Source organism: Liolophura sinensis, chromosome 8 (genome assembly GCF_032854445.1).
Source record: "Liolophura sinensis isolate JHLJ2023 chromosome 8, CUHK_Ljap_v2, whole genome shotgun sequence".
Taxonomy (NCBI): domain Eukaryota; kingdom Metazoa; phylum Mollusca; class Polyplacophora; order Chitonida; family Chitonidae; genus Liolophura; species Liolophura sinensis.
Genome location: NC_088302.1, coordinates 15,097,449 through 15,115,020, shown reverse-complemented (window position 1 = coordinate 15,115,020; position 17,572 = coordinate 15,097,449). Strand labels below are relative to the sequence as shown.

General features: G+C 37.3%; 1 protein-coding gene across 1 annotated transcript; it reads left to right on the top strand.

The window, feature by feature from the left end:
- The first annotated feature begins 122 nt into the window (after window positions 1-122).
- Window positions 123-5,908, top strand: LOC135472962 (myeloid-derived growth factor-like). Its single transcript, XM_064752710.1, has 5 exons — window positions 123-293; window positions 1,578-1,628; window positions 1,932-2,075; window positions 2,860-2,920; window positions 3,898-5,908. Exons 1-5 carry the CDS (start codon window positions 129-131, stop codon window positions 3,975-3,977), a joined length of 501 nt encoding a protein of 166 aa, XP_064608780.1. The 5' UTR covers window positions 123-128; the 3' UTR covers window positions 3,978-5,908.
- Window positions 5,909-17,572: the final 11,664 nt, after the last annotated feature.

The following is a 17,572-nucleotide window of genomic DNA, read 5'->3' as shown; positions in this document are numbered from 1 at the left end:
ACCTTTTCCGTAAAATGTCAATTTCTATTTAGTGTGCTAAATCTGCTTTATGATGTGCAGTTGGATTTCGAGCAATTTGATTGGTCCACGCGTAAGCTAGTGCCGCTGTTGGTGCACATGGTAAGAAGATGGCAAACTTTGCGGTGGTAGAGCTTTTAGGGATGATCGTCCTGTTGTTGTGTTGTTTAACAGTTCTGGTGTCAGCCGGTAGCAAAATACGCGAAGATGAAATAAAAGTCAGTGAATTCGATGTGAAACCGGGAGGTGAAAAGCATGAATACCAAGAATCTTGGGTGAGTTTTTTTTCGTTGGGTCTGTTTGTTGTTGTTGCAGTTACTAAGGTTAGTGACAGTAGTGACACATCACCTAATTGCCTAAGTGTTGCTCGAGACTACGAAGTCGCTGAACCACTTCTCAGATGTTCAGTGTGGGAAGAAGAATCAGTCCTCAATGAATTGAAGTCACTCTATCACGTTACGGCAACCTAGTCTTTATAACACTGAGCAGTCTACATGTCAGACCTTGATTTGCATAGAGCAACTACTGTGAATGTTGTCTAATTTATTGGAACTTGTGGCTTCACAGATTCTGCAGTGAACTAACATCATGTTATCCACCGATATTATTTACAATTCCCCATACGTTTGAAAGCCATCTGGATCCACGCATAAGTTTTGCATATTTATCAATTTTTTGATTCTAATTTGTCATTCCTTTCCTGCTAGAAATAAAATTTTGAGTGCAAATTCATTTATGGCCTTTCAGATCAAGTTTGAAAACTACATGTAACTTGACCCGACGCATTACACTTGTAAACACTGCATAACAAGCCGGGGTTATAAATTCTCTGAATGTGTGCTTGTTTTATATATGTTGAACCAGTATTGATGGAAGAAATAATTAAAATAAGTAACTGGAATTTGGCAAAGAGAGAAAACATGTTGTTCTCCTTATTTGTTACAGCGCATGTGATGACAGTGATGAGACAGGAAGCGATGTCAAAAAAACCCCTAAAACCTTTGTTTCTGACTATACTTTATACACTTACATTTGATGTATCTCAATTATGCACAACATGAATCTTACCCATACCTGAAACAGTTTTATTGATGAGTGCAAGTCATAGGTTTATGCAAGGACAACAGTTATGAGGTTAAGACTAAACAAAGTCCATCACGCAGGCTTCAAAGGTCAAATTTGTCTGGTGATGGCATTGATGTAAAGCAAGCTTAGAGAGCGGCACATGTCCTGTAAGGAATATACTTGCTAGAATCTGTATTATTATTAAGATCAGCTTTTTATCATACCCAGACAGAGGTACTCTTAGTCTGCCTTTAGATAGCCCAAACATAACATATTTGGGCTAGGTTTCTGTTACATTTGCACAATTACTACCGCACTGCTTGGCTGTTTAAACGGCAGTATTGATTATGCTTTTCATTTCTGTAAACCCATTATGGTTGCTTTTGTGATAGCAGCCTTTGTGCAGCCTCGTGTATTCATGGTATTATGTATAAGTAATACTGTCTTCCTACTAAAATATTAATGCTGATGTCCTTGTCTGGTTTTGTTTTCAGGATGGGGTCACTTGTAAGTTTACATATGCATCACAAGGAGGCACAAAGGAGGTAAGGCATGTTGGGCCTGAACAACAGTTACTTAATAATGAAGCCCATACAACAGGAATGCAACAGAACTTCTGTACAACTTGAATATTGGCATTCCATACAGTTACAAACTTTTAAACATGCATACCTTAAAATTACAAAAGTAAAAAAAAAATAAATAAATAAACATTTTAAGGCACAAACACAAATATACAATTTCATATATTTTCAGCTTAAAAGGGACATTTATCAGAGCAAGACTTTAGTCTTGAATGTAACAGGTATTTTCACATTAATTCACCTCACAAATGATTTTTATTTCAGAAATGGTCTTTTGGAATGAGTCGATCCAGTGATCTGAATCAGTACTCCTGTAGTGTAGAGAGGCCAGGAGGAACATCTTATTTGTTCTTTCTTAACTTCAAGCTAGAAGTTATTGGTGGTACTGTTTGGGATGGAGAGGCTTTTGTAAGTGATAGAAATTGCCTGATTAATTCCTTTTTACATGTCTGTTTTTAACACTTTTCAAGAGAGGTAACCTGGGTGTGAAGGCTCAACGAGAATGAGCTCCCCTTGAAGGATGCCCTTTACTGGAATTCTTCAACCATTTTGCATGTTTGCAAGGTGTTTATTCAAACATATTCTGAAGCCATTATTCTATAATGACCCATAAAATCACACTTTTTGTGAAGCCCTGAAACTGGGCAGTCCGACCAATGTGATTTTGTCTCCAAAATCAAATTAAAAATATGCATAAATTGCACAGAAAGTTATTCTTTTATGTGCAAAAAGGTTGAGGAGTTAGGGTATATAGAAAAGAAAATGCATAGGAGAGTTATCCTGCATGTATCATGTCAATAGCTTTATGTTAAATTTTGCAACAATATTTTAAAACGTTATAACAAGTGATTTCTATCCAAATTGTCTTCCATTTATTGATGTTGTATTTTCACAGAATTTTCACATACTGTTTTCATGTAATGTAGAAATGCATGTATGAGGACAGGCATATTTTAATTAAACCATTGTTCAGTTTGTGAACTGTGTTTAGGGGCTATATATTTAACTAATCCCCTTTCTGATTTCATATTATGTCGGGTATAAGTATAGGTAGTATATAAGACCTTAAAAATTGAACTAGACATTGTAACCTGTTTTTAGCAGTCGTGTTTGTTACTCATTGCTTACTCTTTTTTGAGATACTGTTATTATTTACTTATCACTGTTTTACAATTTATTTTTGGATCCACAGGGAAATAGAGAAAAACCTCTTAAACCTGATGAATTCACAGTGGACCAGGAGAAAAACATGAGTAAGTTGCACATGCAGCCTTGATATTTGATTAAATATGTCTTATGTGTTACATGGTAAGTATGTTGTAATTCTTCATTTTTAGCTCATCTGTACAAAGTACAGGTGTAGCTAATGTTATACTCTGATCATCGGCACCCAATAATAGTGAAAGCAGCGTTCAGGTAAATGTGAGAAGTGATATTTTTAAAGATACTCAGTTATTCAGCTGAGGGTTTGCACACATGTACAGCTCAGTAACATCAGGGGGATGATGCAAATTAATTTTATACGATAAATTACAAAATTCCCGACTTATTGTGTTGTGTATTATAATCGGTGTTAAGGTAAGTGTAAGGGGTATATACCCCAGAAAGTACTGCATGTATTGAGTTGAGGTTTACATACATTTAAACCATGAGGATGTTCCATTGTTTTTTCCCTGCATGTGTGTTAAATATAGTAAATTACTGAATGCATGAACTTCACTCTTACATGTATCAGAATAGATATTAGGATAAAGTATTAAGTACTTTAGGTAATGAGCTGAAATTTGGCATTCATGGGCCTCCTACAAGCGAGCTGTTTAGTAGACCTACTACCATGTCTAAGTTATTATTTAAAATTTTTTGGTCTGTCAGTGCTAATATGTTCATTTTTGGGGGGGTATTTTCCATTTATGTTACTTAGTCTTTCTGTAATTTACACACATGTTGTTATGTATTCTCCTTACCTACATATTTATTTAAAACTATGTTAATAATAAAACTGTTGTTGGCCTACTGTCATTACTTTAAATATGTTTACTAATATTTATCTTAATTGATACGTATTAAATTGTGCTATATTGCCTCTAGTCTAAATAATCTGTTCTGTGATCTTTGTTACCCTTCTTGGCACTAAATCGTACACGAAGTCATTTTTTGTTAACTGTTGATTTAACAACCCCTGTATCACATATGCAGTCATTCGCTGATATCAGTGTTCTTTGTTCCACAGTTGCGAGCAAGGAAGGAGGCTTTGGAGCTGAACTGTCAAGAGTAAATGTTTATGCAAATGCTGGGAAAAGTGAATTGTGATGAAAATCTACATGCAGTGAAAACATTTTGTCTTTTATCATTAACACAAACTACATCAGCAAAGATAGTGAAAACAAGGCAGTAGAATAAAGATTGGCTGGTGCTGGGCTGTTTGTCTCTGTTAAAACATGATACTGTATTTCATCTAAAGTTTGGTATGTGAACATTCTCTTTCAGAAGCACACAAAGGCCTTAAAGTAATACTTTTGATGCCACTGCTTAAGTTTTTCTCATAAGGAATTGATCAAACTTCATGAAAAACTCTTAAATCATAAGGTGGATGAATCGGTCAGAATCAATCAAAATGTATCACCTGAAAAATGTTAAACTTTACAGGTGAAAGTATTCCTTGTTACTGCAATAATGCAACTGATTCCCCTTGATAGAGGCAAATAATACCCAATATAAATTTGGGCTATAATTCAGAACATGGATGGGAAAAAAAAAAAATATGGAAGATTGTTTTGATATGTCTTCTACTTTTGTTCTTGGCTTTTTACTGTCATAAAAGGCCTTGTTGAATGAGAGGTGTGATTTTTCTTGTGGTGGTTATTTTATAGTCCGAGTTAAGGTGGCATAAAATAATTATGAGAGTTGGGCATGTCCAAGCTAAGTATTGTTTGACAGGCATGATGCTGTCATTTAGTCTGAAAACCCAAGGTAACGAAAGTACTATTGCAAGCTGCCAGAATGTGGCCAACAGTATTTCAGAAATATGGTATTTGTGACTTCACATCATGTGTTACATCGTAGAAGAAATTACTATGTTAAGCTGATGAGGATTTATCATTCTTGGCCATTTTTTTTCATAAATCTATATGAATCTGTTTTCTTATGAACTTCATTGTCAGGGATATAACATGATAATGTGACGGTATATAAGAGTATAATTAAATGAAAAGTAATGTACAAACTTTTGTGAAAACGAAACAGAAAACAGGTAAACCTGGCATTTCTGAGTTACATTGCTTTCAGGTCAGTTGTACTAATTTGGGTATCAATCACAACATGCGCCTGGTGTAAAGCCGACGATAACAATCATCGAGCAAGATGCATATGATACAGCGTTTGTAAAAGATTTCCCATTAGCGGGCTCATCTTGAAATTTCCCATTTTTATTTTATGCTGTAGCTAGCCGATTGTAAAGGAGATGTAACTTCTTTGAGTTCACAGTATAAGGTATCCAAAGGCATACCTAAAAATATGAATTTGGACAGAATACATCATTCTTACCTGATATATGCTAGATTTGAAAGCAGTGGTTGTTGTAAATCTATAGGCTATAAGTGTTAAAGCTCTATAAAGCATATTATTGTTGTGGAGAAGCATCTAAAATAGCATACATCTCCATATAAATACGCTATTTGTGCGAATTGGCGTAAAATGCCTTTATATTGAGTCAGTTTGTAAGATAGTTCAAGTGATGTATGTAGAAAACCATGCCCATTAAATTTTATCGCCTGTCAGGCTATGATGATCATCGGCTATGAACATGAATTAGTGGGTGATTTTTCTTGAAATTTTATAGGCCTTGTTAAGTCTGTATCTACCAGCTGACAGACTAGAAACTGATCCCAAGTCTCCTTTGCCTTCATGTGATGTTTGACATGAAATTATATTTTGAAGTTGTTTCTAATGATAATAAGACAATAGGCTCATGTGCTGTGAAGTTTATCGCCTCTGTGTGTAATGTTTGGTGGTGGTCTGGTTACCATGGTAATGAAGCTGTGACATACTTTTTGTACATACACAATATGTATTGATAATGGTTTAATTTTTGGAAATTGGTAAAAAGATGGCTCAATACTTTTTGCTTTTTTGTAAGAAACAAAAGAAAATATTTATATGATGTAATCCACACTTAAATAATCGTGCAAGGAAATGTGAAATACGAGGGTTTATTAATCCTACAAATGCAATAAAAGATGTACAGGCACAAGGTGGGTTTTGTTTTGTTTTAACATATTCATTGTTGCTGGTGTACCATATTTAACGAAGATTGCGTAAACTTATGAAATATGCAGACGTTTCACCCTGAAGTGTTGTTTTGCACCGCAGGTGAACAGTGAGAAGTCTGTTTAAGGCCTACAGAGAGGCCACTGATTGGCTGATTGTGAATATAGACCTTGATCTAATTGATACGTCTGAAACAGTAAGTGCCCATGATGAGTAACAGTGTCCGCCTCCAACATGTCGGTCCAAACAGTGTTGTCCTCTATAGTATGTCACTGCTTTCATAAAACAGCGCCCGTTACGCCAACTAGTCGTTCACAAGCACTGCAGCGTAATAGCAGAAAATGGTGTGTTTTACACAGCAAGAAGCCACTTAGTTGTTGGAATAGTTTGTCACCGAAGTTTAAACTTTTGTTAGACATGGTACCTGGCGAATTTCGGTGATTTGCTCCCAGCTGTCTGGTTTACTACACCCACATGTTCTACTCAACTTATCCCGTAAAATAAAATAAAAATAAAAAAATCTACAGTTGGACAGGCATCATGCAAATAAACATCATGCGGACAGACCACAATATGTGGGAGCGGGATGCGCGCTTGTCTTTCAGTCGCTAGGACCCGTGATATATGGGCTCAACCCTGTCTTGGACAGGGGATTTGTTGTATCCCGCGCTCTCCTTGGTCCTGGAGCCTTGGTGTCAATAACTGGTCGACAACGATTCTGTGGCCATTTTCGCCTTCTGGCGTTAGGTGAAAAGTCCTTTTTTCACGAATATAGTGTGCATATTTCTATGTATCATAGCGTGTTAGTCAGTAATGTGTATATATCGGGAACTCCGCTTTTCTCCACGTTTAGAATTGACCGCCTTTAAGATTCTTAAGCATACAGGCGTTAAAAAACAATCCAATGAAATAAAAATATAAATAAATATGACCAATGCGTGGTACTTGTCATGAAAGTCTAATCGCCTAGAACCCATGTGGGGATACGTTGCTACATACAGATAGCAACGCTAAATTTTTGCCTTGGATTCAAAGACAGTATGCGTTGCTTCATGAACAAATACATTGTGACGACGGAGCTGAGTGGATTACTAGTCTGGGGCCGATTCCACTAAGCCGTTTCAGATTTAAGTAAAAATCTATAAACTCTTTACGATACATAGTTTTTTATAATGAAAGTTGAAATTTGGAAACATTTATTTCAAGATGACATTAATGAGGTGGACAGAATTTCAATTTCCAAAACACCAAAATAAGCTTTAACAACGTACTTCAAATTTAGACTTCAGTCAGAAACGTTTTGTGGAATCAGCCCCAGGTTCTCTGACGTACCTTGCGTACCTTGAATGGGACGTCAGGTACATTACAAAGCTATTTGCCCTACGATTGGTTATTTATATATAGTAACACTTTCGTAGCGGGGGATTGGACGTCACAATGTCACATACAACATCGTGGTGTCACAACGTTATGCACAAATAGAACAGAAACAGTTACATAAGTCGCTGTGTCTGAAACAATGACGATAGCTAAGTAAAGTACACCATGTGCTAGTGGCTTCGACGGAAGCCATTAGCGCCATCTGACGTCAGAGAGGAGGAAATCAGCCAGAGTTGATGACATCATAAAGGCGTTTATGGTGACGTCAACAATGGATGATGTCAGTTTATTGTTCATCGAAGGCAGCCTGTTTTCACTGCACGTTTGTCGGACAAGAAGAACAAGTTTTACAGTTTTGCGGTACGTATCTCAACATGTTTTTTGGCCAGAATGTAATGTTTTCATTCTCGTATGTTTGTATATATTTTTAAATTGACCAAGACGTTTGCAATTGCATATCAATTGCCAGTACTTCATTAGTAATTGAAGAAAACGCTATTCACATGCGAAGACGACAGGTATATTGTACATTGCACTTGCGGAGATGTCACCATACCGAATTCAGATTTTTACAAGAGAAGGGGTGGGTGAGTTTTCGCGGATTTCATTAATTTATCCCATGAAATGAAAGCCTGGTAGTCGGATACTATGAGGTAAAATTAAGCCTAGTCTACTGCATGTAGTCCCTACATGTATATATCGTACTGATCTTTTTGAACAATCCTGTCTCTGAATCACGCGTACAAATTCTAGAGTAGGGTTTACAGACCATTATGAAAGCGCTCTACGGGATTACTGATATTTGTAATGATTATGATTCTTTTGACTAATTTGTTTCCTGCATTCTTATTTGTCGACACTACTTCAGTTTTTCTAAAAGAATTAAGCATCACAAATTAGGTAAACAAAGCTGTCTCCAAAATGAAGCATACATGTACATGCACATTATTGTGTACTGTGAAAAACACATTTTGAATATATATATATATATATATATATATATATATATATATATATATATATATATATATATATATATATATATATATATATATATATATATATATATATATATAGAACTAGGCCTATAGCCCTCATGCAGTGGTACAGCAGTAGGCAAACCGGCATGTAACATGTAGAGGTGACGTCCGTTTAGTTGTGTATCTGATGTTCCAGTACTGCACACTGCACCTATGCCAGTATATTCATTATGATTATACTCATTCGCTGATGCCTTAGCAAGAACAGTCGAAGTATTTACTCATCAACATATGTTCATCAGTACTCGTCGTAGAATAATTATGACGTCATGATTTTGGAAATACACGATGGAAGTAATGTCATACAGTATGACGTCAACAAAGGATGACGTCATACCATTGTTCATGCACAGAGAAGGTTTGCGTGCTCAGAGGTGTAAGTTATCTTGTGCCAGGAAAGTTGATTTGGTAAGTTATATAAGGTTTTATACATTGTATCTGTATTATATATATTAATCTGCAACATCTGATAGAAGATAGCCATGCATTTGGTTGATCTAATTCTATATCACAGTGTATATATGCACCTATCTTATGCAAACTTTTGCCACCACATTATTAATTTTCCTGCGTTGTTATTAATCGTGAAAAAAAATGAAATTGTGTTGTGCCACATGCATGGCTACCACAGCAATGGTGCTAATTTGAATATGTGGAAGCATTATTAGCATTATTCACTAGCTGATCTATCTGAAGGTGACGGAAATTAGGTGTAAACCTTGCAGGAAACCCCGACGTCTTTCACTTGGTATACCTGGCATGACAAGCTACAAACACACAACTAATTTAATCAAGAGCCCCCCCCCCCCCCCCACCCCCGACGATTAAAAATTTTGACATTAAGTAAATTCATGCGTATACTCGTGATGTGCAACATGCGCAGTAACGTAAACCATTTAAACTTTATATTACAGATCACTTGTATATATAGGTTTATATACAACAATCTTTGTCAGTAAACAATGGCGGACAGAATTGCAGAGGGAATGACGATGATTGACGGTAAGAAATCCAGGCTGTGAGTAGAACATGTAACGCTTATTACAAGGGCGGGTATACTTCATCATGCTTTGCGTTTATTAAAACAAAAAGGCATACCCGTTGATATTGTGCGAGTAGAAACAAGTATATACTTGTCTTCTTCATACATTATAGAAATGTGTACTTATGTAATATATGCATATATGTAAGACCTTGCGTAGTTTATTTCTTGTGGCACATTTCTGTGAATATATGTTTTGTAATCATAAAGCTTTGATCTGGATAAGCTAACAATGTAGGCCTACTGTTTCGAAGAAAATGTTGTTCAATTATCCCACCTTCGTGCATAGCTGTCTCTGCCCTAAGTCTTCTATTGCATTGCCCGTCAGTCTATACGCGACCTTACGTTCAAGCAGAGAGTCAAATAATTTAAACAAAATCTCAACTTTTTGACAGAGTATTCAAAATGGCTGTTCATATGGTCCGCCATGGACAAGATGGAAGACAGAGCTAGGGATCGACAGAGGAGGCCAGGGCCTCCCAGATTCTTTGACAGTGAGTTTGTGGTGAATTTTTAAACTTAACTGACGAAGTCATCATTATGAACAGCTCTACATATACATCAAGGTTTATTTATTTATTTATTTATTTATTTATTTATTTATTTATTTATTTATTTATTTATTTATTTATTTATTTATGTATGTATTGATTGATGTATTGATTGGTGTAAGACCGAACTGAAAAATATTTCACTTATACTACGTAAGTCAGCTTTATGAACAGAGGAGACCGAACATAACTGTGAGAAAACAAAGTCAGCCCTTCGCCAGGTATCTGACAAACCTCCTGACTGAAAGCCTCTGCCGAGCCATGCGGCGAGGGCTGGATTCGAACACGCGAGGCCTTGTCTGTAGGGCTAGAGGGAGGGTGATGGAAGAGTGCTATAATATACGGGTAGATACTAAACGATAGACAGGGCTGTCTGAGACAAAATATGTCAAGGATTATGCATTCCACAGTTCTGAAGCAATTGCAATTGAGATCTTCAGTTAGCCTATTTTGGCTGTTATGGGTTGGGAGAGAAATATAACATAGCTCCTCTTTTACTGTATTAATTTTGGCATGAGGAAATCACACACTTTGATGAACTGTTTTTTACAGAAATTGCTGACCAGACCCGCAATGGAAGTATTACACGAACTGGGCTGGAAGTTGTTACCGAAGAACGAAATTCAAGGTCAGTCTAAAAACATGGAAATTTAATCGATTTAAAATCTGTATTCTGACTTCTTCTGCGAACGGGTGAAGATTTTTTTTCCAGATTCTTGTACTACACTAGAAACCCTTGCACAAGTATGGAGCCAACGATGCAAATAATAGCTTAAATTTTAAATCCATGATATAAACCACTATGGTCATCTCTTGCGCAGGCGGAAAAAAGACATGACATGAAAAGAAAGAAAAAAAATACAGACATGACATGTAAAAGATACTGTTCACGCCCACAGGTTTCTTGGACATATTTGATAAGACGGTTCAGCAGAAACTTGATGAGTTGGAGGAAGAGGCGGAAAGGTCTGGAGAAACATGTAAGTGTATATAGAGTCTTTTCTCACGAATGTTCATGACAATTAACCTCATTTTCCTCATAAATCATTAACCACATGATCAGATTGTTGGTGCCCGGTTTTCCTCACGAACATTCAAAATAATTCACCACGTGACCTAAGAGTTAGTGTCTGGTTTTCATCACGAACATTCATAATAATCAACCACGTGACAGTGCTGTTTTAGTTACGAATGTTCATATGTTACCACCTGATGTACATATCTATATATATAGTTATTAAATTGCAAAATTAGATTTTCATATTATTATACACACGACAAATGTTCGTTTCCTTTCGATCTAAAGAAATTTTACTGTTTTTCATTTCAGCTATAGAAATACTGCTGGAGAAATACGGGCAAAGGGTGGGTGTGGTAAGTGCGATACATTCTTCCAAACCTTACATGATATGGGTCCGGTTTAATGCTGCATACTTAGTTAAAGGAGAAGAAAATTTAAATATCTATCAAATACCATTGAAAAGAGTATGCTTTTCCTCGCAGGTGCATGCCTTAAAAAAATTCTAATATATACCTCAAGTTGATAAATTATAAATAAAGTCAGCGCCAAAATCCGCTGTGAGCATTTTGCTTAAGAACTAGTCCTGAAGTCTTCTGTGTTAGGAGGAGAATTGCCGTCGGAAACCACCGAAGTGCAGTTCATACATTTCCCGTAGAATTTTTCTTCCTGGGAGGTAGCGAACAGTACAGTTCGTTTTCCGCTTGACGATCGAGAAACCGGAACGTTGGACGTAGGTTCCGAGTTTACACGAACAAGCCGGCAGTTTTAATGATTCTCACTGGCTGAGAGGCAACACACCCCCTCACAAATTACAAGGTGTTAAAGATGGAGGACGCGATGGACTCAGGGATTTATGCCAGCTTTGCCGTTTTCAGGCTTTACGTGCATGGCGAGGGAAATGGCAAAATTATGCAGCAGGCACCACCAGATAGAAAAAAAAATGTGCTCTTTTCAGCCTAAAGTGTCATGCTTTTAGATTTTCTTCTCCTTTAAGTAAGCCCTTAGCTACCCTTACAACGTATTTTGTAGAAAGATAAATGTACTAAATTAAGGGCTACTTTACACAAAATACTCTTCATCAAACTGTGCCTTATTTACAAAGTCGTTTTCCAATGTACAGTGTTGAATAGGTGCGTGCCAAGTTCTGTAAATATATCAAACTATGTTAATTAGTTGTAGGCGTACATCAGTGGGTATGTTCGGTGCTTTATAGCGAGGTACAAGATTGTTTCGCTTTTCCAGAATTATTATAGCCTAACCATGCATCTTCGTAGTCTGTATGAGAAAAAGATTGTGGCATGTAAAAACATCAATCAAACATATAAATTAACTTTCATTTTAGGACGAGAACGACCCAGAAGTCGTGGCCTTGACTAAGTATTTCAGGGAAAACTGTGGCGTGGACGATGAGAATGACACAGCCGACCGACCAAATTTGGTAACTGGTAAGTTTTCTATCTTAATATGCATGTGTATAGAGTATCACTATATATATACAATCATATCCATGGTTTAAGGTTTCCTTTCACCATCGTATAAGTGAAATACTCTTGAGTACGGCGTAAAATACCAATTCAATAAAATAAATAAATATACATGGTTTAAAAAGTTAAAGCTGTGTTTCCGTGGACACGTGATTTCGTTTGCGTTAGTCCTTGTGTTTGCGCCACGCATTCGGAAAAGTTTTTCCACACCTGCGTTTACCTATATATGATTGTTCTTCTCCCTCAGTTCATCGCACCAATAAATCCTTGTCTGATGCGTGTAAAATGAGACATCTTACATGAACGCGATGAAACACTCCAGCGAATTTCTGTAATTCCCATTCGCGAAAACAATAACGGACAAGAAATCGCACGCTTGCTCAACGACGTGTCCGCGTGGAAACACAGCTTAAATTAAGTAATCTGAGTACGACGTTAAACTCCAGTCATTTAATCAACCAAACGGTTAATTTATTTATTTAATTGCTCTGTTACTCCATACATAAGAATATTTCACTTATACAACGGCGGCCAGCATTATGGTGGGAAACCGGGCAGAGCCCGCGGGAAACCCACGGCCATCTGCAAGTTTCTGTGAGACCTTCCTACGTACGAAGAGAGAGGAAGCAGTCATTAGGTTGAGAAAATGTTAAATGTTTCGGTTCTCCAGGTTACAGCCGGAATGAGAACGGTTGTACGGATATGGCCTGAGATTCTGAACGTTTCACATTTGCCGTTAGGGGTGTTATGTAGGCCTCTGAATTAACGCTTGTAATTTATCACACCAATTCACTTTTGCATGAAAAATTGTGATTGAATATTGAAACCTTTTGCATCATCCAATTCGTTGCTATATACGACAAATAAATTGATTGACTGATTGATGTCTAACACCGTGCTCAAGAATTGCCCACTTATAAGAAGGCGTTCAGGTATACTCATGGGTGGTTGTCATAAATACGCAAAAATAGGCAAGACGATTTGTCTCATTATCCAAAGACAGAATTCCAGAATTGAAACTATTCCATTTTTCTTCTGGTAAATGTGATGTTTGGTGTGAATCTGTGGGAGTTTTTTTTTTTTTTTTGCTAGAACTCTTGAACGGTGTTGTTTAATGTTTGACATCTTTTTTATTCCAGACAAGGTGCAGTCTAAACCCAGAAAACCCCTGCGACGGAGATTCTACGGTTTGTTTCGTGGTCGGCGGTCCAGACGATAGAGTCAGGGACGAAATTTTTTAAAATCTACGAAGAATTATGAACGTGACAATGACAAAATTATTGATTTTTACAACTAAATCAGCAGCAAATACATCATTTTCTGTACATAACTGAAAATAAACCATTTTCCATCAGCCAAGAAGTGGCCGTTTATATTGGAAATTTAGCTATCCATATATCTGTGTTCACCATCCAGATATTTTTTCTGTATATGCTCAAGATTATTTCACTTATTTCCGCAGCAATATATGTATGTGTGTGTGTATGTATGTATGCGCATGCGTGTGTATGCTTGGGTTTTCACGTCTTATGACGACGAGGAGTTATTTGGTGTGTGTACACATATATACTGTGTCTTGTGGCAAGGCAAGTCCATTCATGCAAGTGGTGCCGCCACTGAGGTATCATGCTGAAGACATGACACCCCACCCACACTCACATTATACTGAGACCGGGCCAACCAGTCATGTTTCTTTGCATTAGACTCAGTGTTTAAAGTCCATTTTGAGTAGTTTTAGTCTTTAGTATCACCCGATCGGGGTTCCATTCCTGATCTTATGACCTTGAGGTCACAAAGTTTATGAGTGCAGGAAATTGAACATAACTTTTCGCCATGTATATACAGGATTACGAAACGCAATGTATAATCTATTTGTAGACATATATGCAGGTACATGCCACTGTGAGTTCAAATCCAGCTCATAATGGCTTCCTTTCTGATCGCACGTGTGAAGATCTTGCAGCAATTAGCTGTTTACCTCGAGAAACCGAATATGCGGTATTCATGCAGGTAAAACTTAGAGTGCTCGACACAGTACAGATAATTTACATTGTGTAATCCAAATAATGTACGCGTTGGGTCTTACGTCGGTATACTTACCGTCAACCATGCATAAAGGCCTATCCACCCTATAGTACATTCGCAAAAAAAGGAAACCAGGGTGGTCAGTATATGGAAATAATTTTGGTTCACGTGATCATATTTTATTATGAATTTATTTATTTATTTATTTGATTGGTGTTTACGCCGTACTCAAGAATATTTCACTTATACGACGGCGGCCAGCATTAAGGTGGGAGGAAACCAGGCGAGCCCGGGGAAAACCCACGACCATCCGCAGGTTGCTGCAAGATCTTCCCACGTACGTACTTTATTATGAAGGGAATTCCCGCAGAAAAACGCCTTAAAATCTGCTTTTGTCCCTTAATTTGCCCTTTGATAAAACAAAAAGTATAAACCCCATCATTCCAATTTTTCACATACATGTTTTTCAGTAATTGTATTTCATATTCAAGTAAGTTTTATTTGTTTTTCTGCTCACTGCTGCACCGAAGTGGGACGATTTCCTATCTAGTTGCAAGGATTCTTTTACAAATTCTCTGTCCAACACAGTCACATAAGGAGATGCAGTCAGCAATTAGGTGCTGGAAAGACGCAAGAAATGTTCCAAGTCGCGTATAAATTTAATCCATATCGTAATAATGTGTACCATGCTACTTTATATGCTGTCAATAATGAGAAATATGTATCTCCAAAATTTGTATGTATAGTTGCATTTTGATTGCAATTGTTTATAGATCCAACACGGCGATTCTTTCTCACCCTGAGTTAATCTGAACATTAGACATATTTAAATGAAGCACAGCTCAAGAAATTCTGGGCACTGTCCATTCTCACGCAAAAGAGAATTACAAATTTAAGAATTTTAAAGTGAAAACGTTTGCAAGAACAAACCATATTCCAAGTTGACACACTAGTTTTTGTAGTAATAGCTTGTATCTAAGTACTTGCACATAAAGTTTCGCGAAAAAAAAGAAAAAAAAAACTTTTGTCGTGTCCGTGGTGATTTTTATACAATTCATTTGCTAAAAGCTTTGATTTTTGACAAAACCGCTCAAACATATTTATTGAAATGACGTTATTGTCCGTAGGGCCTGGTTCGGTGCAAAGAAATAGATTTATGCCAATTGTTCTTTGGTATATTATATATCTATATCTAAAAGAAGGATGTCCCGTGTTTTAATCCGAGAACTATACAGTAATGGGTGGAGACCGCTTCTTGGTTGTTTTGGAATGCTTGTCACCACGAGGTGCTCGAGAACACATCCCACTTGATTCTATTAACTTATAAATCGGATTTCGTCATTGTGGTTATGTTGAGTGAAATGTTCTTCCCCCTGAAGGAAATTTATTTTCCTGGGTGGGGAGGCAGGCTGTAGCCATGTAACTATCTCGCCGCTGGGAAGGAGCGAGCAGTAGAAGCCGCTTAATATAGTGATAATTCCTCCCATTGAACCACTGTTATGTGAAGAGGAGCAAAAGATTGGAAAACAAAAATAAACACATTATTGGAATTGAAAAGCCAAACGAACGCTGTTGGAAAGTCGAGTGTGTCTAAACGGGTAATGGAACAAATTGCTCACACGCCATCTTGAGCGACGTTTTAAGAAGTGTCAGAAAAACCATAACGAGAGACAAAAACGAAATGTCGAGAGGAATTGACAGTTGTGTAAAATTCGGAATCCGGATTATAGACCAACTGCATAAAAAGGAACGAAAACGGATTTAGGAGAATGGTTAAGGACTGTAGGTGTGCGAGACTCATAAATGTGATTGATTTAAAGAAATTACCAACGATCATAATTGATTAGTATAAATACAGCCTCCGTGTCGATAGGCTAAGGCTTATGTCGCCCAAGCCTTTCCACGTGCGCCATTTTCTGCAACACAAGCCTATTAATCACTAGGGGTGATCTCCGGAGCAGATGTGAAGATTTCTCTTCATGTCAACAACTGACACTTGACGACTCTGAAAGGAGAATACTCACTGTGCAACAACAGCCGTGGCTGATCCCATCTCTTTCTTAACACAGCGTCTTTGTCAATGCAAAGAATTGTATAAACCAGCATTAAATTGCCATAAAATCTCTCTGCTATGGATTTGCTATGTGGCGCGGTACTGTATATATACACAGGTTTTGTTAGGTTTTGTTACTTTTTTTGTGGCTTGTCGAATGACGGTCATTGGGACACGCCCAGGATTATAACTGCCATTAACTTATTATTACTAACATCACAAAATCATTCTCGAAATTTCTCAAAACCAAATGATTATAATTAAAAACGTACAGCATAGAGAGTAAAACCAGAGGAGCGATAGTGTGAATTCCTTGCCCTAGGCCGGATTTAAACCCGTATGGGCGGCGCATACTCGTTGAAACATATCCACGTGAATTTGCTTGTCTTAAACAGCTTATTTCAGTCTTTTCTTGATTGCCGCTGGTCGTTCCCCAAGCAGACATATGTACTTTATGGTGCTGTGTCGCCCGAACTCCGAGAACACCAGCTACGAGTCCCGTCTAACTTGTCAGTGAATGTTACATCGTTGTAAATCACGGATATCTCATGTACATGAGTTCTGGCTCTACGTAACACTATCCCTTGGACCCTTGATCTGGCTATATCCGATCAGACTTAGGCCAGTGAACTCACAGGTTCGAATCCAGCTCTTGCTGCATCGGCTGTAAATTTATGTAAGGTGGGTTTGTCAGGTCTCTGATGAGGACCGGTTGTGTAGTTTGGGCTCTTTTGTTTGCCCCGCCCAAGCATTAATCCCTCCGCCTTGTATAAATGAACAGTCCAAGAGGGCGGTGTTAAGCAGCAATGAGGTAAATCGTATTTTTATTCCCACGTGCTGAAAGATCCGGATGCATCATTAAAAATACATTGATATAGACTGCAATTCCTCATATATGAATTTGACTGTTGTACGCACATAAGTTGAGGTCAAATAAGATATTTCTAGTCTGCTTCATTAAAGCCCAGATGCATCCGTTTCGCGACGAATAAAAAAAATGATCCTTTTAATATTTGGACAAAAATACATCTATTCTTGTCAAA